The 26,476-nt window shown below is 49.8% G+C and overlaps 9 protein-coding genes across 9 annotated transcripts; 4 read left to right on the top strand and 5 right to left on the bottom strand.

The window, feature by feature from the left end:
• Window positions 1–1,090: 1,090 nt before the first annotated feature.
• Window positions 1,091–4,237, bottom strand: L3040_007883 (uncharacterized protein; the record flags this gene model as incomplete). Its single annotated transcript, XM_007295621.2, has 2 exons — window positions 1,091–3,902; window positions 3,951–4,237. The coding sequence occupies 2 exons, from the start codon at window positions 4,235–4,237 to the stop codon at window positions 1,091–1,093; spliced, it is 3,099 nt and encodes a 1,032-aa protein (XP_007295683.2).
• A 457-nt stretch (window positions 4,238–4,694) lies between these two features.
• Window positions 4,695–6,598, top strand: L3040_007882 (uncharacterized protein; the record flags this gene model as incomplete). Its single annotated transcript, XM_007295622.1, has 5 exons — window positions 4,695–4,908; window positions 5,184–5,455; window positions 5,512–5,660; window positions 5,710–5,953; window positions 6,050–6,598. The coding sequence occupies 5 exons, from the start codon at window positions 4,695–4,697 to the stop codon at window positions 6,596–6,598; spliced, it is 1,428 nt and encodes a 475-aa protein (XP_007295684.1).
• A 1,132-nt stretch (window positions 6,599–7,730) lies between these two features.
• L3040_007881 (uncharacterized protein) lies at window positions 7,731–8,929 on the bottom strand (the record flags this gene model as incomplete). Its single annotated transcript, XM_007295623.1, has 4 exons — window positions 7,731–8,309; window positions 8,401–8,641; window positions 8,701–8,757; window positions 8,820–8,929. The coding sequence occupies 4 exons, from the start codon at window positions 8,927–8,929 to the stop codon at window positions 7,731–7,733; spliced, it is 987 nt and encodes a 328-aa protein (XP_007295685.1).
• A 426-nt stretch (window positions 8,930–9,355) lies between these two features.
• L3040_007880 (uncharacterized protein) lies at window positions 9,356–10,654 on the top strand (the record flags this gene model as incomplete). The annotated part of the gene is made up of 1 exon (XM_007295624.1): window positions 9,356–10,654. One exon carries the CDS (start codon window positions 9,356–9,358, stop codon window positions 10,652–10,654), a length of 1,299 nt encoding a protein of 432 aa, XP_007295686.1.
• A 196-nt stretch (window positions 10,655–10,850) lies between these two features.
• L3040_007879 (uncharacterized protein) lies at window positions 10,851–11,906 on the bottom strand (the record flags this gene model as incomplete). The annotated part of the gene is made up of 1 exon (XM_007295625.1): window positions 10,851–11,906. One exon carries the CDS (start codon window positions 11,904–11,906, stop codon window positions 10,851–10,853), a length of 1,056 nt encoding a protein of 351 aa, XP_007295687.1.
• A 1,214-nt stretch (window positions 11,907–13,120) lies between these two features.
• L3040_007878 (uncharacterized protein) lies at window positions 13,121–15,121 on the top strand (the record flags this gene model as incomplete). Its single annotated transcript, XM_007295626.2, has 3 exons — window positions 13,121–13,407; window positions 13,503–13,720; window positions 13,797–15,121. The coding sequence occupies 3 exons, from the start codon at window positions 13,121–13,123 to the stop codon at window positions 15,119–15,121; spliced, it is 1,830 nt and encodes a 609-aa protein (XP_007295688.2).
• A 3,166-nt stretch (window positions 15,122–18,287) lies between these two features.
• L3040_007877 (uncharacterized protein) lies at window positions 18,288–19,508 on the bottom strand (the record flags this gene model as incomplete). Its single annotated transcript, XM_007295627.1, has 4 exons — window positions 18,288–18,522; window positions 18,740–18,846; window positions 18,968–19,056; window positions 19,178–19,508. The coding sequence occupies 4 exons, from the start codon at window positions 19,506–19,508 to the stop codon at window positions 18,288–18,290; spliced, it is 762 nt and encodes a 253-aa protein (XP_007295689.1).
• A 1,545-nt stretch (window positions 19,509–21,053) lies between these two features.
• Window positions 21,054–24,555, bottom strand: L3040_007876 (uncharacterized protein; the record flags this gene model as incomplete). The annotated part of the gene is made up of 7 exons (XM_066154741.1): window positions 21,054–23,200; window positions 23,248–23,476; window positions 23,526–23,909; window positions 23,960–24,156; window positions 24,208–24,326; window positions 24,390–24,420; window positions 24,489–24,555. 7 exons carry the CDS (start codon window positions 24,553–24,555, stop codon window positions 21,054–21,056), a joined length of 3,174 nt encoding a protein of 1,057 aa, XP_066010642.1.
• Window positions 24,556–24,753: 198 nt separating this feature from the next.
• Window positions 24,754–25,882, top strand: L3040_007875 (uncharacterized protein; the record flags this gene model as incomplete). The annotated part of the gene is made up of 4 exons (XM_007295630.2): window positions 24,754–25,131; window positions 25,182–25,388; window positions 25,443–25,592; window positions 25,643–25,882. The coding sequence occupies 4 exons, from the start codon at window positions 24,754–24,756 to the stop codon at window positions 25,880–25,882; spliced, it is 975 nt and encodes a 324-aa protein (XP_007295692.2).
• Between the last annotated feature and the right edge of the window lie 594 nt (window positions 25,883–26,476).

Here is a 26,476-nt window from a genome sequence, read left to right as displayed (position 1 = left end):
GGGAGGCACCCCGTACAGGTAAAGAATTGTGGTCCCCCGGCATATATAGGATCATATCCCGGACGGAGTATATTCCCATACGTTCCCATTCCGTCCCTATCCAGCGCATTGCATACGTGCCTACTCTCTCACACTCACAATGAGAACATACCGAGCAAGCGATATCACCTCTGTACGGAATACATCCTGTTGCGCTTGGGTAATCAATCAGCTCTCCACCCCAATGTCCTCACATCTTTAGTCCGCCATCCCAAGACCTTCAGGACAACAGCTCTGAAATTAAGACGGAAAATTAGCCAAGGTGCGTAGAGGCCCCAGAAACACAAAACCCCGATGAAGAGGCCTGGTTACTGGACACACACACGTACACCTGCGGCTTTTGCTCTTGCGCTAGCCCCCGAGGGGGCATGACTTGTGATCTGCCAGCTACTGAGATTAAGGGCTGGAGACGTTGATATCTGTTCGTAGCGCGTGTTTCTCTTCCTTTCCTTTTAATGCGATGGTGAATGGGATGGGGGAAAGGGATTTTAGGAGATGGGTAAGGTGAGCCGAGAGGATTGAATGCACTTCTGTGAGAGCAATTTCTCTAGGGCGTGCAGAAGGCAACAAAGAGCAAAACAATTCGCGATAAGCTCCGAACTTTTGATCCCAACCGTAAATATAGGCACCGACAGCCCGCTCCTTGTTAAAGGTACGCTCGAACTTGGCTTGCCTCTGTGTGATCTTCCAAATAGACGGCTGTTGATAAGCAGAGAGACATCTGAACATCTTGACCTCGGACACTAACCTCGCGCTCATAGCACGACTGACGTTCAGAGTTTAGTACAAGGTAATCTTCGTGACAGCTTCAGGACCGTTGACGCAAAACGGCGCTACAGCGCTAGGTACAAAATCCGAGGTGGACTGAGATGACCGCCGAACTGGACGACGATGAATACGTCCTTTGTCACCATAGTAATCCTGTGGAACCGAGACAACGCCTTGGTCAGAAATTGGCTCGCTTGAGCCGATCTGCCTCCCTGTGTGCCCAACCGGGGGTGAGTGGAATACAATATCATACAATTATATTTACATGCCCAACGGGAGATGCTCACGAGCCCATAGCAGCATCTTTGACGTCCTCCTCGTCAAGGACTTCTGGTACATGTGGCGCAGCGGCCACATTCATGTCTCGAGTCTCCCAGGTGCCATCAACCCAGGTTTGCTTCTCACCCAGGAAGACTATGCGGCCTTGATCATTATCAAGGGCATCGACGATGTATTTCTGTGCGACTTCTCGCACTTGATCTCTCGTGACATCTAGGAGTCTCTCTCGTCGCTCTTGTAACATCTCGTCTGACACTCCAGACATGAAGCGGGTCATACCTTCAGCGTTGACAGATTCAGGCGCATCGACAGTTTGGAAGACAGACAGTTTGGCCTCCTCGAGGTCGCGCTTCGTCCATTTCTTCTCCACAGCCCACTGTCCAGCATTGCGCATAATGGAAATGGTGTTCAGTGGATTCGGGTCTCGGTATGAGTAAAAACCGAAGACGCCATCCAGTCCACGAGAATAGGCGCCTCCGCCGTAAGCTCCGCCCTTCTCGCGAATTTCGTGATGCAGGTGCTTGTGAGTCAGCAGCTGGGACAGGATTTGGAGAGGCGCACCGGCTGCATCCACGTAAGATACCGTCGGGAGCGCAAGCGCACCGTAGTACACCTGGTAAGGTAGGGGAAAGAATGTCTTGGTGTTTCTGGAGAAAATTGGAGGAGAAGGATCCATCGCTTTCTTTTTCCCGCCTCCTGGCAGTGAGGTCAAGAATCTATTTAGCGCCTTCTGATTCGACAAGACACTCTCTGAACCACATGTCAGTGCGGTGCGGAGATTGCCCGATCTTTTCAATGACAATTTCTGAATAATCTTCAGCTTCTCGATAACATCAGCCAGGCCTTCAGACTCGGATCTGGACGCCAAAGAAGTGACAAGTTTAACTTGCGACAATCCACTCACTTGCTCCCTCGTACGGAAGTAGTTCGTGAGTCCGGCCTCCGCATAGCCTCTGGCATAAACGTGCCCTGACGATGCGATGTTGTTCACTGCGCCGTCCGCCGAACCTTGCAAAAGCTGTCGAATTCGACTCTGGGCTTCAGCACCGTCGAAGTCTGTATCGAGCACGAGTTTTCGGAGTATATCAAACATATCGGACACATTCCGATCCAGTACAGTTCCGGCAAAGACCATACCCTCAGTCGAAGACCTGAAGTCGAGAGGCGACGAGGAAGAGGTGTAGGCGGCAGAAACACCTCCCGTCTTCAACTTCATTAAGTCCTCTAATTGCTCCATTGACATGTCTTTTGTACCCAGCCTCATGATTGCATCGGTGAACAGGGGAATCAAAGCCCTGAGCTCTTCTGGTAAATTCTCAAAATTATTGACAGCCCGGAAATAAGTGAGGCCGTTTGTGGGTGCCACTCGAAGTTGGTGATTGACATTGCCGCAGATGCTGGACTCCTTAACTTCTACCTTCTCCTTTTGGCGCGGGATGTCCCTGACATATACAGTCGGGAGACAGCTCAAATCCTCGGTGTTCGATTTGCCTTGCTCAACGAGCAGTTCCAGCTCTTGCTTCTCCAACTGCGCACGAGCTTCTGCCTCACCTCCAGCCCTCTCGGCGACTTCGGCAATCTTGCTTGCGAGACGTGCAGCTTCTTCTTGAGCCAATTCCTCGCCATAATTCGCTGACGGTATCATAGTGAATGTCAAAGTATTGTCATTAAGAAGATATTTCTCCACAAGACCTTCCAGATAGCCGCCCTTTGCGAGCTCGGCCTTAAATGCTGAAAGCGTGTCATTCCAAGCCAGAGACGCGAACGGGTCAACTCCCTCGAACCATTGAGGCTTGATCCTCTGCATCAGTGCCATACCGAACTTTGCAGTCTTGTGCTTCAGGCTGATTTCCAATTGATGGAGATATCCTTCGACTTTAGATTGCTCGAAGCCTGTCCTGTGGGCCTCTTCGAAGGTTTTGTGAATGGCCTCCTTGACTTTGGGAACATCTGCTTCTTTGACACCCGTGAGACCAATCGAGAAGATACCGATCCGTCCAGAGGTATCGAAACCACTGTTGGGACTCCAATCCGTGCCAAGACCAGCCTCGATCAGGTTGCGGTACAACGGCGAACCGTAACCGTCCATCAGGAGAGCAGACACGATGCCCAGAGAAAAGGTCTCCACAATGTTGATTGCATCCCCCATAAGCCAGGAGGTAGAAGTTTTGTACTGCATATCCTTGTCTACTAAGGGGTCAATAGGTCCAGCAACAGTAACCTCTCGGGGTCCACCGCTCAGGTCTATCGGCCTCCGGATCTCAAAATCTCCTTCAATCTTTCTAAAGGCACTTAGTTGGGCATCGACACTCTTCAAATGCTCTCCCAGAGGCATATCCCCGTAGGTAAAAACCTTGCAGTTGCTGGGATGGTAGTGTTCAGCGTGGAATGTCTTCAGCTGTTCGTAGGTCAAGTCAGTAATCTTCTGTGGATCACCCCCTGAGTTGTTGATGGCCGGAAATATGTGGTCCTGGAATCTGATGTAGAATAGGTAGCCAGCATCTGACATTTGACCCTTCATCTCATTATAGACGACGCCCTTGAAGACTAGTTTGCTATTTTCCGGTTTAGCAGCATCCCCAGCTTCGGCTGCCTTCGGGTTCTCGGGACCTATCCTCCATCCTTCTTGGATGAAGTCGCTCTTTTTTAGCAAAGGATGCAGCGTCGCATCGAGGTACACGGACATCAGGTTCTTGAAGTCTTGCTGATTCGTCGTCGAGAAAGGGTAGAACGTGTGATCTGAAGCAGTGAAAGCGTTCATGAAATTTGATAGCGTCCTAGGAAGCATCTTGAAAAAAGGGTCTCGTATAGGATATCTGCGAGGATTTAGTACAGCCCAGTGATAGCGAAGGGTTGCTGTCTACTTTTGACTACCACATAATGTCGTATGCTCTAAGATATGCGGTACTCCCGTATCGTCCGGAGGGTTCGTCTTGAATCCAATCGAGAATACATTGTTCTTATCCTCCCGGGCAACATGAAGATAGTCTGCGTCAGTTCTGTCGTGTCGCAGATGGAGGGCCGTCAACTCGAGCTCGGGGACATGTTTGGATCGGATGAGAGTGAATCCATGGAGCTTCTGCCCGGCTTGAAGATACTGGGCAAGCTCCGTAACGCTGCGAGCAGCTGCCGTGGATGCGCTCTTCGACATCCTGGGCGACTGGCACGGAGAGAAGCAGAGAGGGGGGAAGGGGGAGGTGGGATAGAGAAGAGGAGGGAGACTGTAGGTCGAAGGCGATTAATATATTGTGACGTTACGGACATTCATTGACTTGGTCGCATGGCATCGGACCATCCCGGCCCGTCCCCGCCCCACTAAGTACCTAAGTAAATACACTAGCCTGATTGGACTACGATTTTGCTTCACCTCCAAATGCACAATGCCCGTCTAACTATAGCCCAGAGTATCGATACCAGTACCTCTACCATTTGATGAGCCCAAACAACCACCAGAATTCGACCTATCCTTGCGCCAAGCCAGCGACATATCTCTTTCCCGTTCCGTAATCCTCAAGGCGCTGAGGAAACAGCAGCTCTGAGCCGAACAAGAACGTCGTAACCTTGCTTACCTTCTCTTTCCTTACGCCTCAATCACAACAGAGTGAAGCATGTCGAGCACCGCGAACCATACCCACCCCGAGTCAGCCTACACGAATGGACACCATCATCATCACCACGACACGAGTGCGATGTCGAGTGCGGGGAAGAAGGTGCCTGGGAAGAAGAAGCCGGATCCCAACGAGGCCTCGAATTTGATCGCCGCGAAGATTTCGCAACTAGAGTCGGACGCGGCAGGAGACAAAGAGCAGGAGGCAGAAATCGGTTGGTCTCTCCCGTTAAGGCGTCTGTTGTTCAGTTGGATGCGATGGGATGGAAGCTTGCTATCGCAGCAGTGTTTTCGCATGCTGAATACCTGGGGGCGTGCATCATATTCCCCTATCGTACATTTGCCACACTAAGCGCTATTCTCGATCGCAATCTGGAGTACCCTGTTGCTCTGGCTGGCATCATGTCCATCTTCCCGGAGCGATGACTTCAAGCCTCTATGCCGGCGATTTTTTCAACGATTGAAGATCGGTGCTAATGCATTGATACAGAGCGCGAATTAAAAAAATACAATCGAGAACTCAACAACTTAACTTCGAAGACTGATGATTTGGCAAAGATTGATGTGCTTCATCGACGGGTCAGCGAGCTTTTCACGTCTATGAAGCGACTGGACCGAGACAACCAGAAGAACAAGAAGCGGGGCGATCAATTGCAGAAAGAAAGGGATCATGCGCGGGCGGACTTGAGCAAAACTACTACCTTGAAGGAGAAATTAGAGAAATTATGTCGGGAACTTCAACGGGAAAATAATCGCCTTAAGGTCTGTCCTTATCCTGCGAAGAGCCTGGTTCGCTTGGAAATACTGACTTGAAACAGGCCGAGAACAAGACTATGCAAGATGCAGAAAAGGATAATCATGCGGCTTGGGACGACAAGTTTAAGCAGGTTCTATGGCAACTTTCAGAATACCAGGAAGCAAAGGATTATCCGCAAGCCCAAGTTGTCAATATCGAAGTCGAAGATTTGTTAGTTGCCCTGCCAACAGATCGCATACTATTCTAATATGTGGTGTAGATTCAAGCAACGGTTCAAGTCCTTGATTGACCAATACGAGCTCCGCGAACTGCACTTTCACTCCCTCTTGCGATCAAAAGAACTAGAGGTTCAGTATAACATGGCAAGATTTGACCGCGAGAGAAAGCTAGCCGAAGCCGAAGTCTCCAGATCACGCACCCTCAACTCACAAGTTCTGACGTTTTCAAAGACGGAGACTGAGCTGCGCAATCAACTCAACATCTACGTTGAGAAGTTCAAGCAAGTACGTTGTGAAAATTTCCAACCCTTTCGCTTCCAACATGTCAGGCAATCTGTCACAGTCTCGTGTAGAGGTATGGAGCTAATGCCGCTCACTCAGGTGGAGGACACGCTCAATAACAGCAATGATTTATTCCTGACATTCCGCAAAGAAATGGAGGAGATGTCCAAAAAGACGAAGCGTCTTGAAAAAGATAATATGACCCTGACGCGGAAGCATGATCTTACGAACCAGAACATCCTCAAGATGGCGGAAGAGCGTACCAAGACGAACCTAGAAATGGACTCGCTACGCAAGAAGAACGACAAGCTGACCAGTATCATCAACCAGATGCAGAAGCAAGGACGCGGTATGGCAGGCGGTATGGCGGCCATGACAGAAAGCAACATGGAGGGCGAGTACGCGGAAGGCGATCTGGAGAATACGGAGAGCGAGTACGACTACGACGACGAGGACGGTGAGGATGGAGAAGACGGCGAAGAGGATGAGGGTGACGAGGGGAGTGAGGGGGAGTACAACGAAGACACCGAGGAGGAGATTGTTCATCTTGTCGCACCAAAGACTTTCGGGCCGCTTCCCCCGCCAAGCCTCACTGCTGCTGCTACCAATGGTGTCGCCACACCTACCCACAATGGCATCAAGCACTGATGGCTCGATTTTGGACTTTGGGGAGTCTCGGGGTTGGGCTCGGGCTTGTATTACATAGCTGTGTGGTGCAGAGAGTTGTGGCCCACGTGCCTGCCTGTGACATAAGTGTTTGCTCCTGCATGTAATTGGATCGATCAATAGCGCTACCAAATGGATCGCGTCACTCGATGTGCTCGGCACAGCTTTCTTTATGGTCTTCAGCTTCTGCGCGGAGCGCTGAATGTTAATAATGGTGAAGGTTGTCAGGTAATTGCTTGAGGTATATATGACATAGCACAAATCCTTGAATGAGAGAGAGCATATGGCAGCACTGCAACTCCATGACTAACACCATCCTAGCAACTAATAGTCAGTGCGCTTTCTGTGGACCTGCGCGCTCTCGCTATTATCCTACGATGTCCGACCACCACTTTCATTCTCCAAGGTCCTCTCCTATGTAAATTCAGGTCCCTACCCTATCCTTCTTAATTCCATCTACTGCTTTCAATGTCCTTATTCATTCCTTGCTTTATCTCTCTCTCTCTCTCTCTCTCTCTCTCTCTCTCTTGAGAGGGAGGAAGGGCATACCGCCGTCATTCTCTTTTCCAATTTCACATGCTAGGTTAGGTATGCTGAAGAGGTGAGACGATACACAGGTGCATTGAAGCTAGCATATTCCTCTCTCGCGGTGGGATGGGCCGCTATATGCCAGCCAGCCTGAATATTGTTTCTGCATGCGGTGCTTGTGCTTCGCGGCGCATAGGAATTTGTGTTGAATTTGTACTGATGATTTATTGATGTCTTGATTCTCGGTTACTTTTGGTTGTTTTGGCGACCTACGTGTGTAACATGCTGGTTTCTGCTTGAGCTGGTGGTGCCTAGGTCCGTTGCTCTTCGATATTGCCTGGTTTTTGCAACACGTTTTGCCATGAAATGCTTTAATGCTGGGTATCTGCGAGCTATCTTTGCTCTTGCGTTGTTGATATTGTACATTATTATTATTATTATTCGTTCGTTCGTTCAGTTGATCCTGGGGTATCTACAGTATACAAAGTCGTATCCATCATGGAACATTTGCGAAAAGACGCCCTTCGGCAACATACCACCTGCCCGCCGCCTGCCATGTAGGCGCCTGCTATCCAGCCACCCTTCATCAACCACGTCTTCCATTCCTAAAAGTTGCAAAGTTCGGGACCTCGTCAAGCTTGCCCTGTTTTTTCATGTCGAACATATACTTCATCAACTTCTTTGCTTCGAACCTCCAGGACGGATGGATCTTGGCATAAAGCCACAACTTCCAAACACTGCAGGTCTCCCAATAGAGAAACCGAGGGCCTTGGATGCGATCCGTGCCGAGAGGGCGTTGAATCAGGTGAATGTACCTATCGAACAGCCGGTCATCACTGACCTGGTCCACATACTCATGAGCCGGAGAGAGCGTTGTAACGACATGCCGAATATTGGGATCGAATTGAAGAGCAACTATTGCAGCTTGCCAGTGATCTCTAGACTCCTTGTAAGTGAACTCCAACGCGAAGTTCCTGATGTTGCATAGAGCACTGGACGCTTTGAAGATCTTTCCGAGGTCGTAACACATCTTGTAGAGATAGTGCTCAATGAATATCGTATCTCTGTCGAGATTGATGCGTATTGGGAGGAGATCGTAGTTCTTGACCAACATGTAGTACTTCAATGCGACTTCTCTTGTTTCTCGATTGACGCTTAGCATAGGCTATTTTCGGAAAGGAGGATCAGCTTTGTACTTTCGTTACTACCCCAGTCTGGAACAGAAGAGGTTGTGCAGTTAAGTGGGAGATACTGACACAAGTACGCATGCGTGGTGCCGCGGGGGGGGTCATGTGTATGCGTCTTCTGAATCCAATTCGGATAGTTTGGCGATCGACGGCGCAGACATGTTCCCAGATCATAAGACGGACCTCTTGAGGAATATGTCTCTTGCTTTCTTTAGGTCCTGACTCGAGGATAGACCCCGACTGAATGATAGATCCCGACTCAAGGATAGATCCTGACTCGAGGATAGATCCTGACTCGAGGATAGGTCCACTCGAGAGAGGTCAGCAACTTGTCCTAGATCCAAACAGCTTCTCAAAGCGCAAACTTACACATCAATATTATCTGCTTCTTTCTTTGAGCCCCGGATGGCCAACCTAATCAAAGACCTATGCGCGTATTAGAATATCTATCATTCGGAGGGAACTACTCAGGACGGATCGAAACTCACATCATCTTATTTCCGTTCTTGGTCTCTTTTGCTGACTCGGCGGTAGTCATCTCCTCCGTCGATACCTGTATCTCCTCTTGCTTGCGCAAGAGTCGACCGCGTTTGTTCATGGTTGCAGGGCGCCGATGGATTTTTCTGAGCTTGCAGGAGAGACAAGATCGGGAGGAGGGAAAAAAGTATTCTGTAAACAGACAGCCTCGTCCTAGCTTCAACAGCCTCGGCCTAGCTTCAAGTCGAGGCTAGGCCGAAGATGGGCCGATTGGCTCTGCGACAAAGCTCGGTCCTCCATCAAGCACTAGCACGAACGGGTCCAACCCCAACCCATTCCCAGATCGCAAAGTTATCTACCATCATCAGTCAACTTCTCATTCTTTCCATCACAGAATGTCGTGGCTGCCCATATAACGTACTGATTCAAAGCCTTGAAATTCCCAATCTCCAATATCCGACTCCTGGGTGAAAATCGCATGCTTCCGTGGAATCCTTGATCTTCCTATTGTGTATGAAGTTCTATTGCGACTATTGTTCGATTCGCAATGGCTCCTCTCCAAGACCCCCGATACCGACAGACCTGGAACCAATTGTCCCAGAACGCTGAATCGGCTACCGAGACGGCCGCCGCGGGAATCTGGACCTTCCAGCACAATTACCTGAACCCGTGCTTCTCATCTATCGCGAATAGCATTGAGCTGTGCACGAGTTACTGTCTACCCGACCGGGAGGAACGCGCGCGGCGCATTCGAGAGAGAGGGCGCTCGCGGGGTAGGGCGGAGTTGAGCTTCGACTTTTACGATGATTGGGATCAGGATGATGACGGTTTAAGTGGAGGGTTACTAGGAGGGTGGGGGAACGATGAACTGGGTAGGTTGCTGGCTGGCAGCGGATCGCATAGCGGGCCAAGTGGTGGAGCCGACCAAGCGCCGCGGAGAAAACGAGGGATGAGTTATGGTACTAGAGGAGGCAGACGGAAGAGTCTCGAGCCCGACCCGACTGTCATACCGAGTACGAGTGCTCTGGGCTTCTTGGGACGTTTACCTTTCAGGCTCGGGGGAACACTGAGATATAAGCCCAGTGCAGCAGATCTCCAGGATCATCCAGGGGCGCCACGGTTTGGATTTAGGGATGAGGAAGGAGAGCCGCTTATCTCGGAGGATAATAGTGATGATGAAAGAATGCGGCGGAAGGGCCATACTAGAAGTCGTAGCGGTACCGCGAGCTCAGGCGAGACGACGAATTCTATGCGATCGCGAGGTGATCTCTATCCTAGTGACGGAGAAGACGATGCAGTGCCGCTGAGCGATGAATTTGCTATGGTTTTAGAGAGACGGATGACGATTACGGATGACAGGAGCAGTGGGAAGACCAAAGCCAGTAGAGACAAGAGACCTGCCGGCTCGAGGACTATATCCAGGACGATGTCCAGAACTACCCAGTCGTCACAATCGAGGCCGTCTACACTTCGGGCTAGCTCGAATTCTCTGCCCGAGACTCCGGATCTACAAAGCCCAGGGATGGTTCAGACGCCGTCGCTATCAGCTTTGCAAAGGGAAGAGGAAAGGGTACGGCACGAAGAGGAGATGGAAGTAGAAATGAAACGACAAGCTGCTGTGAGGCTGGCTGTTGAGCGTGGACTTCATCATTCTGAAGAGCGAACGGAATCGATATCAGAGGCAAAGGTAGAGCCTACCCAGGTCGAAAACATCTCTACGCTGGATTTCGTCGAGACATCTTATCCGAGCTCGGATGGCGTGGCCCAGACAAGTGTGTCCGAAACAGCTTCCACCACCCGAGCTAGCGAAGACTTCGTGCCTGCGAGACTACCACATTTCAGCTAGATCCGTGGCGGGTTTATGTATATTTGAAGAGCACTTGGCTACTAGGGACGTCAGATGATTGGCGTTGTACACGCATGCATGCGAAGCGCTCGCTGCTGTGAAGAGGGCGTTTGGGCATAATCATAATGAAATCGTATGACAAGAAGTTCCAAAGACTATGCAATTGTACTATTGTTCGAGTTACAAAGGCTACCATCTACAGCTTACTCTGCCCGCCCAAGAACGTCTGTCCTTTTTTCAGCATATCCACCGCCTCGGATACCATCTCATCCACAATCTGGCCGGCAGGCTGAATACTTGTAATCACACCGGCGACCACGCCCATCAAATGCGGAATATCAACGTCAATGTCATTCTCCATGTCATACTCCAGGGGCACCACTCCACTCTCCGTCAGCTCCTTGATCCTCGCTGGATCCTTCTCCCACTTATCGGTCCATTCATTCCTCTTCGCCCGCAACGGCCGCCCACTGACCACCAGGGTGCGAATGGTATCCTCGAAGCGCGCACTCACGACCTCATTCTTATGCGCCTGGCTGCAGCCGGCCTCCGTGCTCGCCACAAATCGAGTTCCCACCCAGACGCCCGCCGCGCCCTGCATCAAACTCGCCGCCAGGCTCCTCCCATTGTAAATCCCCCCCGCAGCGACAACGATGGCCGACTGCCCTCCTAGCAGCTCTGGCCTGTACTTCCGCGCAACATCCACCACCGCCGGGATCAGAACAGAGGTCGGGATGTCTCCCGTGTGGCCCCCTCCCTCGCCACCCTGCGCACACACGATATCCACACCGGCATCCAGCGCCTTCGTCGCGTGCTTTGGCGCACCCACCATGTTCATGATGAGGATTCCGGCCTCGTGTAGCCGCTTCACCACATGCGGCGGCGGGACACCCACGGCTGATATGAACAGCTTCGCGCCCTCCTCGATCGTCACCGTGATCAGCTCATCGAGCTGGCCTTTGGTGTAATCGTGATTCGTCTTCCTCGCGCCCTCGCCCACCTTGGGGAGGGCCAGGTCGACGCCGAAGGAGAGGGAGGGCGACGAGAGGTTAGACTTGAGGTCGTGGATGATCTCGCGGAGCTGTTGCGGCGTGTAGCCGAGGCCGCCGATGCAGCCTAGCCCTCCGGCGTTGGAGACGGCTGCTGCGAGGGGCCCGCCGGAGGTACGTGCCATGCCGGCGAGGAGGATGGGGTGTCTGATGTTGAGGAGGGTGGTGAGGGGAGTGATGATGGGGCCAGAGGGGGCTGCCATTGCTGCGGTTCCCGTGGATCGGAGAGGATGTTTCACGGTGGGTTTCTATCCGAGGGGAGATGGATGGACTGTTAGAAGAAGGGAAGTCGGAATGGAGCGTGGTATCTGACGCCGGGGCAGTAAAGCTCGTCAGGGCTTACGAACTTGAACATTCGAGGTTGCGGCAGCAGAAGCCGAGGTCCCGATGACTTGCTTGTAGTACCCAAGGCTAAGTACCGAGGTCCAGGTCCATTCTGTTTGTTTATCTACCCTATCTTACAGGGTCGAAGATGGGGTTTGCACTATGGACAGGTTTTTTTTTTTTTTTTTTTTTTTTTTCTTTCTTTTTGTCTTCCTTTCTTTTTCCTTCTTCCTCCTCTTCTTCTTCTTCTTCTTCTACTTCTTCTTCTTCTTCTTCTTCTTCTACGGAATGCACGCTACCAGTAAAGTGGAGTCTGGCGTTTGACTGGCTTCAACTGGGCTTTGGTCCGATTCAGAAACCTGTTATCTGATCCGAGAACTCCGCGGCAACCGCTACGTCTGCCCTGGTCAGGTCCACTCATGAGTTGAGTTTTCCCCAAGCCGCGCCAAGGTCTTTAGGTTTTGCTTGAGGCTCGCACATCATTGCTTATCTTCCCGTGCATACGAGTCATGCACGAGTCTAGTCTTGAAGCCAGAGGGGCCAAACCAGTTGAACGCTCAACGAACTTGCGTATTCAACCCGTCTATTATAAATCTAATCTGATCCGCTGGGACTAGATCCAACATCTTATCAGATGCCCACTCTTATCAGATGCTACCCGCACTCCCCCCCGTCCCGTCGTGTTCATCCAGTCATATCAAGTCCCTTTGTTCTCGTCCGTGTCGAGATGCTAAAGCCCGCCTACAGCCCGTTCATACAGGCCGGCGACGTAATATACCTACCTACCTTACCTCCCTATGCAGCTAGCTACATGCCTGAAGGTAATTCCAGAGTAGCAAGTATCCATTACATCCACCACCTCCACCACATCCACCACCTCCCCTCCCCTCCCAACGCTGATCAAGATTCGGTCATGTTACTAATATTACTCAGGTGACTAATCTCACTAACGATATTTTTCTACTAATGTATCCAACTACAAAAGCAGAGGCCTTTCCTTCCCCTTTCTTCCCTTTTCATCCCTCCCCTCCCCTTCCCTTCTCTTCCCCACTTCACAGCTGAGACCATCACCGATCACCGCCCAACCGCCACGATGAGGCTCTTCGACTTCGGAAAACGTAACGAGCAGCTTGCGGAAGAGATTGCCGTTGGGACTGGGACTGCCCATTCACGGCAACCTCCGACGGGTATAGAGCTTGCGGGCGAGAAGCAGCTTCCGGGGACCGAGGTAGGCGGCGGAGAGAAAGGCCTTGTTCAGAGCGACGATGAGAGCAACAACCTGTCGAGGGTACCGAGTCCAGAGGTGGAAGCCGGTGTGAAGAAGATCGAGGCAGTGACCCTCACATGGACCAAGAAAGAGCTCATCGCCGCCTACGCCTGGTAAGTACTGTCTGTATCTCTATACCTGATCGTCCTCAATCCATTGGGGTTACGCGACTTTGGCTGATATAATATCTATGGATCCATCGATCCAGCGTCTTCTTGGTCTTCTTTGTTGTCTCCATGCAGCAACAGACGCAATTCAACTTGAGTTACTATGTTACCTCATCCTTTGCCGCCCTCCCCCTGACTGCAACTACCGGGATCGTCTCCAGCATTGTCGGTGGTGTTCTCAGACTGCCCACGGCAAAGTTCATCAACATCGTTGGCCGCGCCGAGGGGTTCTTGCTCATGACGGCCATTACGACTATTGGTAGGGCTCCGACTTCGACTCCGACTTAGACTCAGACTCCACGCCCCTTCGTGAGGAGAGAAGCTGACAGGCACAGGTCTCATAATGATGGCAGCGTGCACGAACGTGGAGACATACGCCGCAGCCCAGGTCTTCTACTGGGTCGGCTTCAACGGCATGGCATTTGTCCTCGATGTGTTCTTGGCCGACACCTCGAGTTTGAAGAATCGAGCCCTGGTCTTTGCATTCTCCACATCGCCGTACATCGTCACCACCTTCATCGGACCAAGAGCTGCGCAGTCATTCTTGGAGACCAGCGGTTGGCGATGGGGCTATGGCGTTTACACGATCATCACCCCGGTCATCACGATTCCCATCCTATCCCTTCTGTGGAAGAACCAGCGCAAGGCTGCCAGACTGGGCCTCTACAAGAAGGAGCGCAGTGGAAGGAGCTTGGCCCAAGCCGTTCCTTACTACTTCTGGGAGTTCGATGTCATCGGGCTCCTCCTGATCATCGCTGGCTTCGTTCTAATCCTCCTCCCAATCTCCATATCCAAATACCAAGCCAAAGGCTACCAAGACGGCATGATCATCGCCATGCTCGTCGTCGGCGGCGTGTCCCTCGTCGCTTTCGCCGTGTATGAAAAAGTCCTCTGCCCCAAACCCTTCATCCCCTTTCACCTGCTCGTCGACCGCTCCGTACTCGGCGCCTGTCTGCTCGCCGCCTTTCTCTTCATCTCCTTCTACCTCTGGGACAACGCCTTCTACAACTACCTGCAGGTGGTCCACGGGCTCTCGGTCACCAACACCGGCTACGTCACCAACATCTACAGCATCGGCTCCTGCTTCTGGGGCATCGTTCTCGCAGGCATGATCCGCTACTTCGGGCGCTTCAAATGGCTCGCCATAGCCCACCTCTGCCTGGAAATCCTCGGCGTCGGTCTCATGATCCTGCTCCGCCGACCCCGGTACAACATCGGCTTCGTGGTCATGACGCAGATCTTCATCGCCTTTGGTGGCGGGGGTCTCGTCATATGCGAAGATATGGCCGTCATGGCCGCTTCGCCTCACGAGGGCGTCGCCTCGGTGCTCGCGCTCATCGCCCTCTTCTACTCCGTCGGTGGGGGCATCGGCTCCGCGATTGCCACGTCCATCTACACGAACAAGTTTCCGGCCGCGCTCGACCGCGCGCTGCCGGGCAACGCAACCTTGAATGCAGAGCTGTATGGCAGCCTGGTTGTGCAGCTGAGCTACCCGATGGGCAGTCCCGAGCGTGAGGCCGTCATCTACGCCTATGGCGAGAGTATGTGGTACCAGACCATCGCGGCGACGGCGATGCTGGTGCCGTGTTTTGTGTTTATTGCGGTGTGGAAGGATTTCAGAGTCCACGAGCTGAGGCAGGTGAAGGGACGTGTTGCGTAGTGGGAACGCGAGAGGACGAGGCTGTAGGTGGATTTACATATATATATATGTATAGATGGAGAGATGGATATAGAGATGGATAGGTAGGTAGGTCAGGCTTTATCTTGTCTTTCTTTCAGCGCCAGGAGGGCACGTTCGCTTCAATTCCCAATCCTTGCAGCTTAAAAGTTAAAGACTGTATAATTATGGTTTTTTTTTTTTTTTTTTTTTTTTCCTAGACCTCTTTTTCTTCTCCCAATATCCGCAATATCTGTAATATGCAACCTACAATCTGCAATAAAAAATAGAACATAAACAAAATATCTTTTCTGAAAAGGGAAGGAAGGGAAACGAAGTGAGGTAAACAAAACAAAAATGGTAACGAAAGCGAGAGCAGGGGAGTGAGCAACCAGGGGAAACTCTAATAAGCCGTGACACGATATGACAAACACATTGACCGATCCGTCTGCTTCTGTTTCTACAAGACTTCTCTCTCTCCCTTTTCCTTTCTTCTTGTTTCTTTCTTTTCCTTAGGCTATGCGAATATATATATATATATGTACTTGAAAGAAAGAGAGGCGATGCGTCGCAACCACGATAAGAATAATACTTGGTATAAGCCCGAAATAATCTATAAACGCTATCTGAGCGCAGTTCTAAAGGTTTCCGTGGACAGGGCTTTAGTGCAAGGGGTACCACTAATGATATAACGACAGTAATCCGCCGCTTTCTGTATTGAAAATCAGCACTTTTATCATAAAGCTTTCCTTCGGTGGTGTAATTACGCTTAAAAGCCTAATAAAACAGACTTCTCGAGATAAGCGATTACGATATCAGACTTTGTGTTTCGAGGCCGGCTAAGCTTAAAACGAGATTTGCCTTTCGAATTGAACCTTATTCGACGTCACGTATAATTACGTAGTAATACGCTTTATACTAGTAGATTCGATTGACTTTGGAATACTGCTTTCGAGGCTGTAAAGCTTACTTGAATACCCTTTGACGAAAACGCCTTGTTTGATAAGTAGTACCGGTAAGAGCGTCGAGAAGTCATCGTCGTACTTTTTCATCGTCGGCTCGCGTAAGTGGGCCTCCTTACTTGGTACATGCCTGAAATAATGTACAGACGCTCGCTGTCTGAGCGCAGTTCTACGTACAGTAGAGGTTTCCGTTGACAGGGCTCTTGTGCAGGGGGTGCTACCAATGATATGACGATAACAATCCAAGCAGCATTGCCAAGTACTACTATCTAGTGTGCACAGATTAGAATTGTACATTATTGACTACCTACCTATAGTACGGAGTACTACTAGGTACATCCTTTCAGTCTTAGTCGGCGTAAGCGATTGCGGATCGGAAGCGAATGCGGATTTTTCGAGTATATTGGAAATTCTTTTATACTATAGCAATTACTATTACAACCGAGAAATATTTACATGAATAATTAAATTTTATAAGTGTACTTTCTTTCGAAACATCTAAAATCGTATTATCCGATGAAAACATCTGACCATCAATTACTATTTTTATCAGAATCGGACTCGTCTTTTACCTTACGCAACGAATCGTTTAAATCTCTATCATTATTAGAGTTGAAGCTATCGCTATCGATATTAATATTAAGAAAAGGAAAAATATAGCGTCTTTGATAATATCGATTAGAATTATTGAATGATCGTTATCGAAAAAAGGTTTAGGTTAAGAAAGTGGTGGTCGAGGAATACCTTTTTTACGAGGCCGCAAAATTTGACGCTCAAAAGGTTATTGCAATTACCAAATCTCTTCCGAATCGAGAATTAGAATGAGTATTATATCGTCGTCTTTAATAATTAAGCTTGCAGCGTTTCGTATAATCTTTTTACGCTCGCGCTTAGCTTTGCGTAAATCGACTCCTTTACGATATTTAGCATCGCTTTCCTTTCTTTAAATCTTGTCGACGATTCGTTATTATTTTGCAGCAGATTTAAGATATTTTTTTTAGCTTGCTGCTCAGCAGCAAGCTTTTCATCGATTTAAAATATCAAACCATCGGTATATGAACAGGCTTTCGATAATACAATTGAGTTATGCGATTGTAGATTAAAAGGTAATATTGTAAGTTGTGTTTTGTATACAAGAACTAGCAGTAAAATAAAAAATCCGCATTCGCTTCCAATCCGCAATCGCTTACGCCGACTAAGACTGAAAGGATATAAGGAGGCCCACCTAAGCGAGCCGATGATTAGGCTAAGATTCTTTCGATTTTCTAATCAGACGTCGGTCTCTACGCAATTCGCACGGCATTTAAGAAGGAAAGCTTTCCTCGACGAATTGCACGTCGAGAACCAGTTTTTACATACGCAAAATAGATCTCTCGACTTCAAGAAGCTATCGAGCACGAAGATTAGATTGAAGAGCAATGGTTTTCGATCTTACAAAGTAGCCTTACAAAGTAACGAAACATTAGTTAAATTAAAGAGATATATACAGGAATAGGTTATGCGAAAGATTAAGCATTAAGAAGAGTATCATCTTGATTATATTGAAGATCGATATTAAAAGAACACCGAGTGGATATCTTAAAGTACGATATCAAGTCAATACGGCCGGCTGCCGGCATAAAAGATTAGCTTAAGAAAAGGATCAAGAGACGATCAATAAAGGATCGTATTCTAGAATCATTATCTCATTGCAATATCTCGAGCTTCAATTTCGATAAGATAATGCGAAAGGATACGCTTTTAAATACATACAATTAATATTTAAAGCAGTTAAAATTGAACCGATCTTTTAGCTTGCGAATTCCTTTGATCTAAACTGAATCAAGACTATTTAAGATAAAATGAAAGATTATATCGAAAGCAAATACTTAGAAGTTCATTCTTTATATAGGAGACCACGTAAAGCTATAATTGAAGCGTAAGAATCGATAAGTATTAAAAAGATGAGAGAAACGAATGCGGGAAATGCCAAAGAGATATCAAGCAGTAATTACAGCAAGAGGAGGCTATGCAAAATATTAAGGAAAGTAATAAAAGCAGCATTGCCAAGTATCTAGTATGCATAAACTAGAATTGTACATTATTTACCTATGATACGAAGTACAAGAAATTAATGTTCGATGATATGCTTTAGGCCGCTTGCTTACTTGCTTGCTTGTTTTAACCTTGCCAGCACAAGCATAAGCACCAGCACATCCCTCAAGCTTTCAACGCTGCAGCTGCGCTGGGAGCAGTGCTGCCGATTCCCCCGCACCCGCACCCGTACTCGCCGCCCCAGGACCGGTCGCGCTCGGGCTCGACGTGCTGGCGTAGTAGCTCGGCTGGTTCCTCTCGACCGTGGCCCGGGCGTTGGAGTACTTGTTGAAGCAGGTCTGGATCACGTCCGCGGTGGTCATGCCCTGCTGCACGATGCCCGAGTCCATGAGCCCGAGGAGGAACATCCTGGACGACGGTCGGGATCTTAGCAGACGTTCTTTTTTGTTTTGGGTCTCTGGTGAGGTCTTTTTGAGAGGTTTCCTTCTCGTTTTAGGAAAAAAGGGGGGGGGGGGGGGGGGGGGGGGGGGGTGCTTCGGGAGAAGAATGAATGAATGCTGGAGGGAGAGATGAGAGAGAGGAGGGAGAGGGAGAGGTGGCTGGCTGCTCGCGGGATTTTCCTTACTCGACTTTGTCGTACTCGTTCCAATCGTTGCGGGTGCGGCCTGGGATACCGGAGTTGTGTAGGAGAGCGAGGAGGCCGGCGTTCACCGTGTTGGCGGCGGCGAGGATCTGGAGGACGAAGTCAGTGTTTTGGAGTGAGGGGTTTTTTCCTTCCGTTTCTTAGGAAATCATTTTAGTCTTCGGTTTAGAGAGGATGGAAGGGGAAGATGAAGATTAATTTCTGTCTCACAGTGATGGCTGTACCATTTAGGTTGGACGAGGAGCCGAGAGCCGTGAGCAATGCGCCGAGGAGGATTTGAAGGACTAGGCAGGTGTTGTCTGGGGGGCGATGTTAGTCGAATTGAAACTTGAGTTACAGACGTAATGCTTGGGTGAATGCCAATCTGTATTTCTCGGAAGAGAGACGGGGAGATAGGTGCTTGGGATAGAGATGACTTACAAAATGCCGAAGTGAAATAGTAAGAGAGTTCCGCTTGGCGACGCTTCTGGAGTACGGTTTTATATAGACCATTGGGCACCCGCTTGTGGATTCTGGTGCGGGAGTTGGTGGACGGTTGCTCGAAGCGGTAGGGCGGAGCGCCAATTGCGTGGCGAACTTGGGCGAGAGCTTCTGGGGAGAGCACCGTGACGGGCGGGATGATGGACGACGGTTGCGTTTCCGGTTGCGGTGGGGAGGAATTTCTTATAGAGGGGGCTGGCGGGCCGCTACCGTTTTCTTCGCTAGTACGGGAGTCCATTGTCTTATAGTCCAAGCGGGAGGATGAGGACATCGCTGCCGGGATCGGCAATCTGGACGGATGAAAAGGGGGGTATAGTATATATATGTAGAGTGAGAGAGAAGATAGAAAGAGGTTAGAACTTAAGCGAGTAGGATGAAATAGCGATAAGCGAGTGATACGAGGAACAGTCAAGAAACGATCAGTTGAATTCGCAATTTAATCTGACTTCAACTCGGAACTCGAATGAAAAAGAAATGTGCGATCAAGAAGTAGGAGGTCGGGTGATACTTATATAAGACATCTCACATGAGATTGCTGACATCTGCAGCATCCAGATTCCATAGTGAAGCGTGGTTCATATTCATGGTAGCATCCATTTGTAACGTTACAATTCTGTGGCCTGATGTGGCCAAACACCCAATAACACGCATGAACAGTTCCGTTACCTCCCTCCACTTAAGAAATATTTGTGTATTTCTGCACAACGATAATATATAGTGGTGTAATCAGCTTATGGGCTCCAGCTGGGCTTGAACTTTGGTGGCGGTTCGCTTAAAGCCGACCAGCGCGCTAAAGAAATAAAACGTCAATAGCCATCTTCAATTTTTGGATAAAGAAAGTAGAGATCTACTATTTTGAGAGTAGCTCCTATGTCGATGATACGCGAAGGAGTATTGTGCGATTTGATGCAAAAGCAGAAGATGGAAATCGCCAAATAAGCGAAATTTACTCCTCGCGGTGGAAGGCACACTGGGCTCAGTATCAAGATCAATGCCACCAGCAAAATCGCTAAACAAGCACCCAGCCCGGAACACGAGAATCGAAAGGAGGGTGGAGAACTTCGGGGTGAGGAGGAGCAGGCGGACGAGCTTGTGTACTCTGATGAAAGTAGTGAGATTGCTGAGGATACCTATGAGGACTCTAACGAGAGGAAGGCGAAGGCGACAAACGAGAAATGAGGAGGAGAAGGAGAAGAGGGAAAGGAAAGAGCAGAGGGTTAGGAAGAAGAGACACATGGAGGCTACTACTACAGAGGCGGTGAAGAAACATGTTGCGATCCAGAAGAGCTCGGAGGAGAGTAATAGTGACGATACTTCGGATTAAGCGATGAATGCTGATCGTGGGTGTGAAATAATGGGTGGGCATCGCTGTACTCGGGTTATTGTTGTCGTTGCGGGAAATATAATCTTGCAAAATTACAGACCGGACGAGGTTTCGCGGATCGGGTGATTTTCAGACTGTTGATATGGCTTTGAGAATATAAAAGGGTCTAAGATATGGGAAGGGATGGCGAGAGAAGTGAGAAAAGTAAGACATAAAGGAATACACCTCCGCTCGCTCGGCGCAGGGCTCTTGGGTTTCTTTATTGCAACTCAAACAGATATAGAGCCTAGCCGATGTGTGAAGTCTGCTGCCCTCCCTTTGAATCAAGAAAGGGGCATTGTGGTGGTATGGAGATGAGGGTGCTGGGTATCTCAAGACTTGTCATTGCCGCTATCTACGGTTTATGTCTACTTCCTAACTCAATGTCTCCATTCCAAAATGGAGACTACCGTGGAAATGAAGCATGCTCCTTGCGCCAACTATGCCGAATCGCTATGCTAGCAGTTCCCCCGTATCGTTCTGCCCACTAAGGTCATCTTCGATTTTCGCCTTCTTCTTTTTCTTCTTGGGCTTGGCGACATCGGTGGTCGCAGCCCCTCCTCCATTGCCGTCATCATCAGGTTCAGCCTTCTTGACCTTGTTCTTCTTTTTTACCACAGTAATAGAGGCTTCTCCCTCCAAGGCCGCTTCAGGAGCCTTCACCTTCTTCTTCTTCTTCTTCTTGACCACCGTGCCTTCTACGCCTGACGCTGCCTGGATCCGTTCATTGGCTCTCTGCATCTCCAACCGCAGCTTCTCAACTTCTTGCATGGCTTTTAACATCTCGGCCTCTTCTTTCTGTTGGCGCTCGTAATCTACTGGGCCGGAGTCATCGCCTTCTAGAGAAAAGGAGCCGATGTGGCTAGAGTCGACTTGAAGGAGTGATTGTTTCCCTTTAGCTTTCGGCCTCTGAGGGCCCTCCAGACTGTTCTCCGATTCGTCGTTCCGAGGGGGTGAGGTACCGCTTGTAGTCAGTGTCTCGTCGGCTGCAACTTGTATTCGCTGACGAGGCTTAGGTGCCACTGATTTCACTGGCGATCGTTGTCCCGAACCGATATTAGGTTTCCCAAGATCCAGCTGCATGATGGGTATAGCGTCTATGTCTAGATCAGGGCCACTGTGGCCTCGGAGAATGTTATGGAGGGGAGTAGATCTTCCGGACTTGTCATCACTCGGAGGGATGTAGAATGGATCATCCTTGTTCCTCTCCAGTCGCTCTGCTCGCCGACGTGCGACGATATCGGGATCGAGGTAGCTTTCTTCGCCGCCTTGTTGATATGAGTGCACGGGCTCGTCGATTCCAGTAAGTCGAGAAATTGCAGGCTCGTTTTCTTGCTTCGATGCCTGCGTTTGTGGCGGTGCCTGATGATAGTACACTTCGAATTCGTCGCTGCTTGATTCATCGAATACTGCTGACTCTACGGCTCTTAACAAATTGCTAAGATTTGGATTGATCGGTTGATCCAAATCTAACGCGGATGGTATCGGAACATTCTTTTGCGCTCCAACAGCCACCGAATTCAATTCGACTCCTGTAAACAAAGAGGGGATCGCCTGCGTAAGGAGGAGTGGCGCATCTTGTGGCTCGTATTCTGAAGAGGCTACCTGCCCAGAGGATGCCTCAGCCGCCAGTTTGAGGAGCTCTGAGAACTCCACAGCTCTTTCTTGCACCTCCAGATCGGGATGCATGGCGAGAGGTTCCAGGGCATGAATTATGCGCGCCATCAATAGGGAAACCATCGTCTTCCGTTCCGGCGTCCAAGGTGTCTGATCGTCTCCCGAGATCAACGAAAATATCTTTGGCAAGGCTTGCAGGTAAATGACAAGACCTTCAGCTGCTGTGGATCCTTTGGTTAGTTGCAAGAGTGCTGTTAAAGTATCGTCGGGAGATGCCAATAATGATGCATATTCTCCACAGACCCATGTTATAGGCCTGAGAACACCGCTTCCTGAACTCAGGGAGGACGAGGGGTCGTTGAAGGTTGAGATTATAATGGACTCTGCTGCTCTTGTGGCTTGCATTCGGATAGCCTTCACTTTCACTGCAACTGTTCGCAGCTCATCGCCGATTCGCTCTGAAACATCGGCGGTGAACTTTCCCCCGAAATCAATATCGTCATCGGACAAGTTCGAACTAGGAACTGGCGCACTCCGGACTAATTGGATCAAGATGTCAATATACCAGTCGAAATCCACAAGATTTCCATAGTTTTTGCTCGAGCACATTTCCAGTATCCTCGTGATGACATCGATCTTATAATCATCGGGGAGAAGAGGCGCATCTGGAACTCCGTTCTTGTTCTCGGCGGCAGCTTCTGGCGACTCGTCGTCAGAGTCTGCCGCGGGCTCTATTGGGACAGCACGAGGATGTAGTTCGTCGGCTGTTGGCGAGCGAGAATTCTTTAATTGTCTCATAAGGCGACCAACAATGGACATCAAGTTGTCACTGTTGACCATGCCAACCACCAAGTCCAAAGCTCTCAATCGAATCGAAATGTCGGCACTATCAATGCATTCCATGATAACATCTTCTTGTTGGGCAACCAAGAATGGGTGAGTAATGACGATTCTATTGAATGCCAGCAGCGCAACGTATTTCACTGAAGCTTGTCAACATCGGTTAAACCAGGCCATGAAATCCACTTACGGTTTGCGTCATCTTCGATCTGGATCATTCCTCGCAGTTTGCTTACGCAGAGAGTGGCGATTTCATCGCCGCCAGCAGAATCGTCGCTGCTCTCTAATATGCCACCTTGAATTATGCCATTGATGCACTCGTAAAGCAGAGACATGGCAGGGGTGGTGCGAATTAGGGTGGTAAGGGGAGGTAGTAACTTCTTGACCAGTCTGGGTTCCAGAGGAGTCAGGATCGCAAACTACCCGAGTTAGGTCTTTCTATGTAACATTAATTCTACCATTACTTACGAGTTTAATTAACTTGATGGCCATCCAGTTGTTACCACTGTCGACCAGGAGCTCGAATAGCCTAGGGGCAAGTGGTAGAAAATCTTGGGGCCTCCGCCAGCCCAGCTCACACACTACATTGACGATGGCAGCTGTGACACTAGGGTCTTCGCCTTCATCCATCAATCGCTCCTTGATCTTTGGCCAGGCCGGCCTCAGAGTTTCGGGATAGACAAGGGCCAGTCTGTACAATGTCACAATAGTCTTCTTCCGAACCGTAGGGTGAGAATGTGTAAGGCGTGGTAGCAGATCCGAGAGGACCGACAGAGCCAGAGAAGGAGTGATTATGTGAGGTAGCGTAATGATTGGGAGAGACATTGTCACAACGGCCGTAGACGTCAAATCCTAGACAAATTTAGAGCTCCTCTACATAGTCGTGATCTGCTAAATCCCACCTTCTTCAACAAATTTGTGGCAAGCATCAAGACCTCCGTATCTGGTCGAAAGCTCTGGACCGCACCGAGGTATCCAACCCGTTTCTGGAGGTATTTGGCGGAAGACATAACTTCTAGGACGTGAAAGGAGGCCCAGGACATATCGTGGCCGAACATTTCCAGGTAAACCAGCTTTAGGAGAGCCGTTGCCTTCAAGTCTGTATGATTCCCATCAATATCGAGACCTCCAGGTAGTGACAATTACGGACCCATATCCTGCCCTCGAATTTCGGCGCGACATTCTTTGAGACTGTTCTGGATGTATTCCTTTTCGTTCCCTTTGTGATTCCGCAGGCCTCGTATGAGGTCGTAGAGAGATTTTTCGAACCTGCCAATGCATTAGTGACGAAAGACTTGGGCATGATCTGGTCCTGGGTTGAGTCGTGCGTACATCTTGAGACTTTCGTTTCGATACCGGATTTCTAATGGTGGAAGGACCGGCGCGGTGTTTCTCTCAATGCGCTCATGGCACGATACACAATCCAGGAACCTTCCGAAGCATTTCTAGGCGCAGATAAGATGTCATGGGCGATTAGAAACAGCGTAGTGGTGCTCATGAGCTGTCGTGGAAGTTAGCCCCCCCACCAAAATGGCAGCACTTCTAAATTAAAGCGGCGAGATATTTGCTTAAAGCGGCTCCGACGGGTGAGCTTCGAAGTAGAATAGAGAAGCAGTCCATGGCCATCAGTCTGCCACATCTAGAAATTGCAACAACTTCCATCGACCCGGAAAATCGGTACATCCATAATTGCACCATGTCTTCCTCTCTGCTACACCCTCCTGCGCATCTGCCGCCGTCGGTCGCCCTTCAGCTGTCACAGCAAGCCCCGACCTTGCTAAGAAGCACTCCGTCATCAATCTCGTCCTACTCAATCAGCTCTCTATGGTCCGCCGCCGAGACTCCTGAGCTATGGACAACCTATGAGAACCTCATGCTGTCCTGCCTGCGCACTGGAGACGAGGAGAGTGCGCATCTGTGCCTCCAGAGACTGACCCAGCGATTCGGGGCGGACAATGAGAGATTGATGGCCTTGAGAGGCATATTTCAGGAAGCTCGAGCAACCGATGACGTTGAACTCCGGAAAGTCTTGAAGGAGTACGATAACATCCTGGCCCAAAATCCCGAAAACATGGTACGCCAGCGCATTCTCTTTCCATCTTACTATGCTAATGATACTTCCAGCCTATCTCCAAACGCAGAATCGCGCTCCTGAAGTCCCTTGAGAAAATTCCCGAGGCGATTACCGCCTTGAATCAATTTTTGGATTCGTCTCCTACAGATGCGGAAGCCTGGGCTGAGCTAGCGGATCTATATGTAGCGCAGGGGCTGTATCAACAAGCTATATTTGCATTGGAGGAGGTCCTGTTGGTCACCCCATACGCATGGAACGTCAGTACCGTCCCATAACTCACATCATCGGACACAGCCTAACCCACAATCTAGATCCACGCACGACTTGGCGAGATCCAATACATGGCGGCTGTAGCTGGGGAGACCGGATCAGACAAATACCTTGCCGAGGCTTTCCGACGATTCTGCAGGAGCATTGAGCTGTGCGATGATTATCTTCGGGGGTATTATGGGCTGAAATTGGTAAGTGTGTTCTGAAAAATCGAGGCCGAGTACCTTTTGACAACTCATAGACGACCACTCGACTTCTGGCCAACCAATCCCAACTATCACGGCAAGCCAAAGCAGATTCTGGACTTCCACCACCAGACCTCAAGACGGTTGAGCGCTTGAGTGAGATCGCCACGGCCAAACTTTCAGAGATTGTTCGCAGGAGCGTGGCAGGCGAAGCAGGGTGGGGTGGCTTTGACGAGGCTGAATTGATCGCCGCCAAAGCATTACTGGACTCGGAAACGACCAAAATTACTCGCTGAATTGCCCACGAAGATTCAGGGCCGACAGTCACAATCAGTCATTGCCCTGGGGGCTTTCTACGTGGTCTCCACGGTGGTGCACCGGCATTAATGTGCCGATGCTATTAGGGACTGTCTGTCCAAGATCCGGTTGAGATGCAAGGAACACTCGTTTCTATCCCGCTTTCTGAGTTATCGTGGCCGGATCTAGGGCATGGCGGATCTGAACCGCCAGAATGCTGATCAGCGACACCCAATTTCGTATTTCTGCATCATATTTTTGCATCAGCCTCCGGGCGGGTCCATCCGTAGACGTGGCACCGCTTAGAGCGGTTCTGGAAAGTTGGGCTAGCGAATTATCGGGATGGCGTCGTAGTTGGGCGCATTCGTGTGAATGATTCGGTGCCCAACTAGCCACGAGGAGCGGTGACAGAAACTGGTTGGCGGGATTTTCTCTCGACAGCTCGAGAGGCTCTGATTTCTTGTTGTTTGCCGCCGAAAAGCGGGCAATCTCAGAAGATGACTCTTCGTGACAACACAGGCGTTCCCGTTGCCGAAAACCTTGCAATTGAGTACCTATAAATCACAGCAGCCTTGAACCGACCGGCTCACCAC

This window comes from Drepanopeziza brunnea (genome assembly GCF_022702325.1).
Source record: "Drepanopeziza brunnea f. sp. 'multigermtubi' strain 214-2 chromosome Unknown ctg14, whole genome shotgun sequence".
Taxonomy (NCBI): domain Eukaryota; kingdom Fungi; phylum Ascomycota; class Leotiomycetes; order Helotiales; family Drepanopezizaceae; genus Drepanopeziza; species Drepanopeziza brunnea.
The sequence above is the reverse complement of the archived record's forward strand: the minus strand, read 5'-3'. Positions and strand labels throughout refer to the sequence as shown.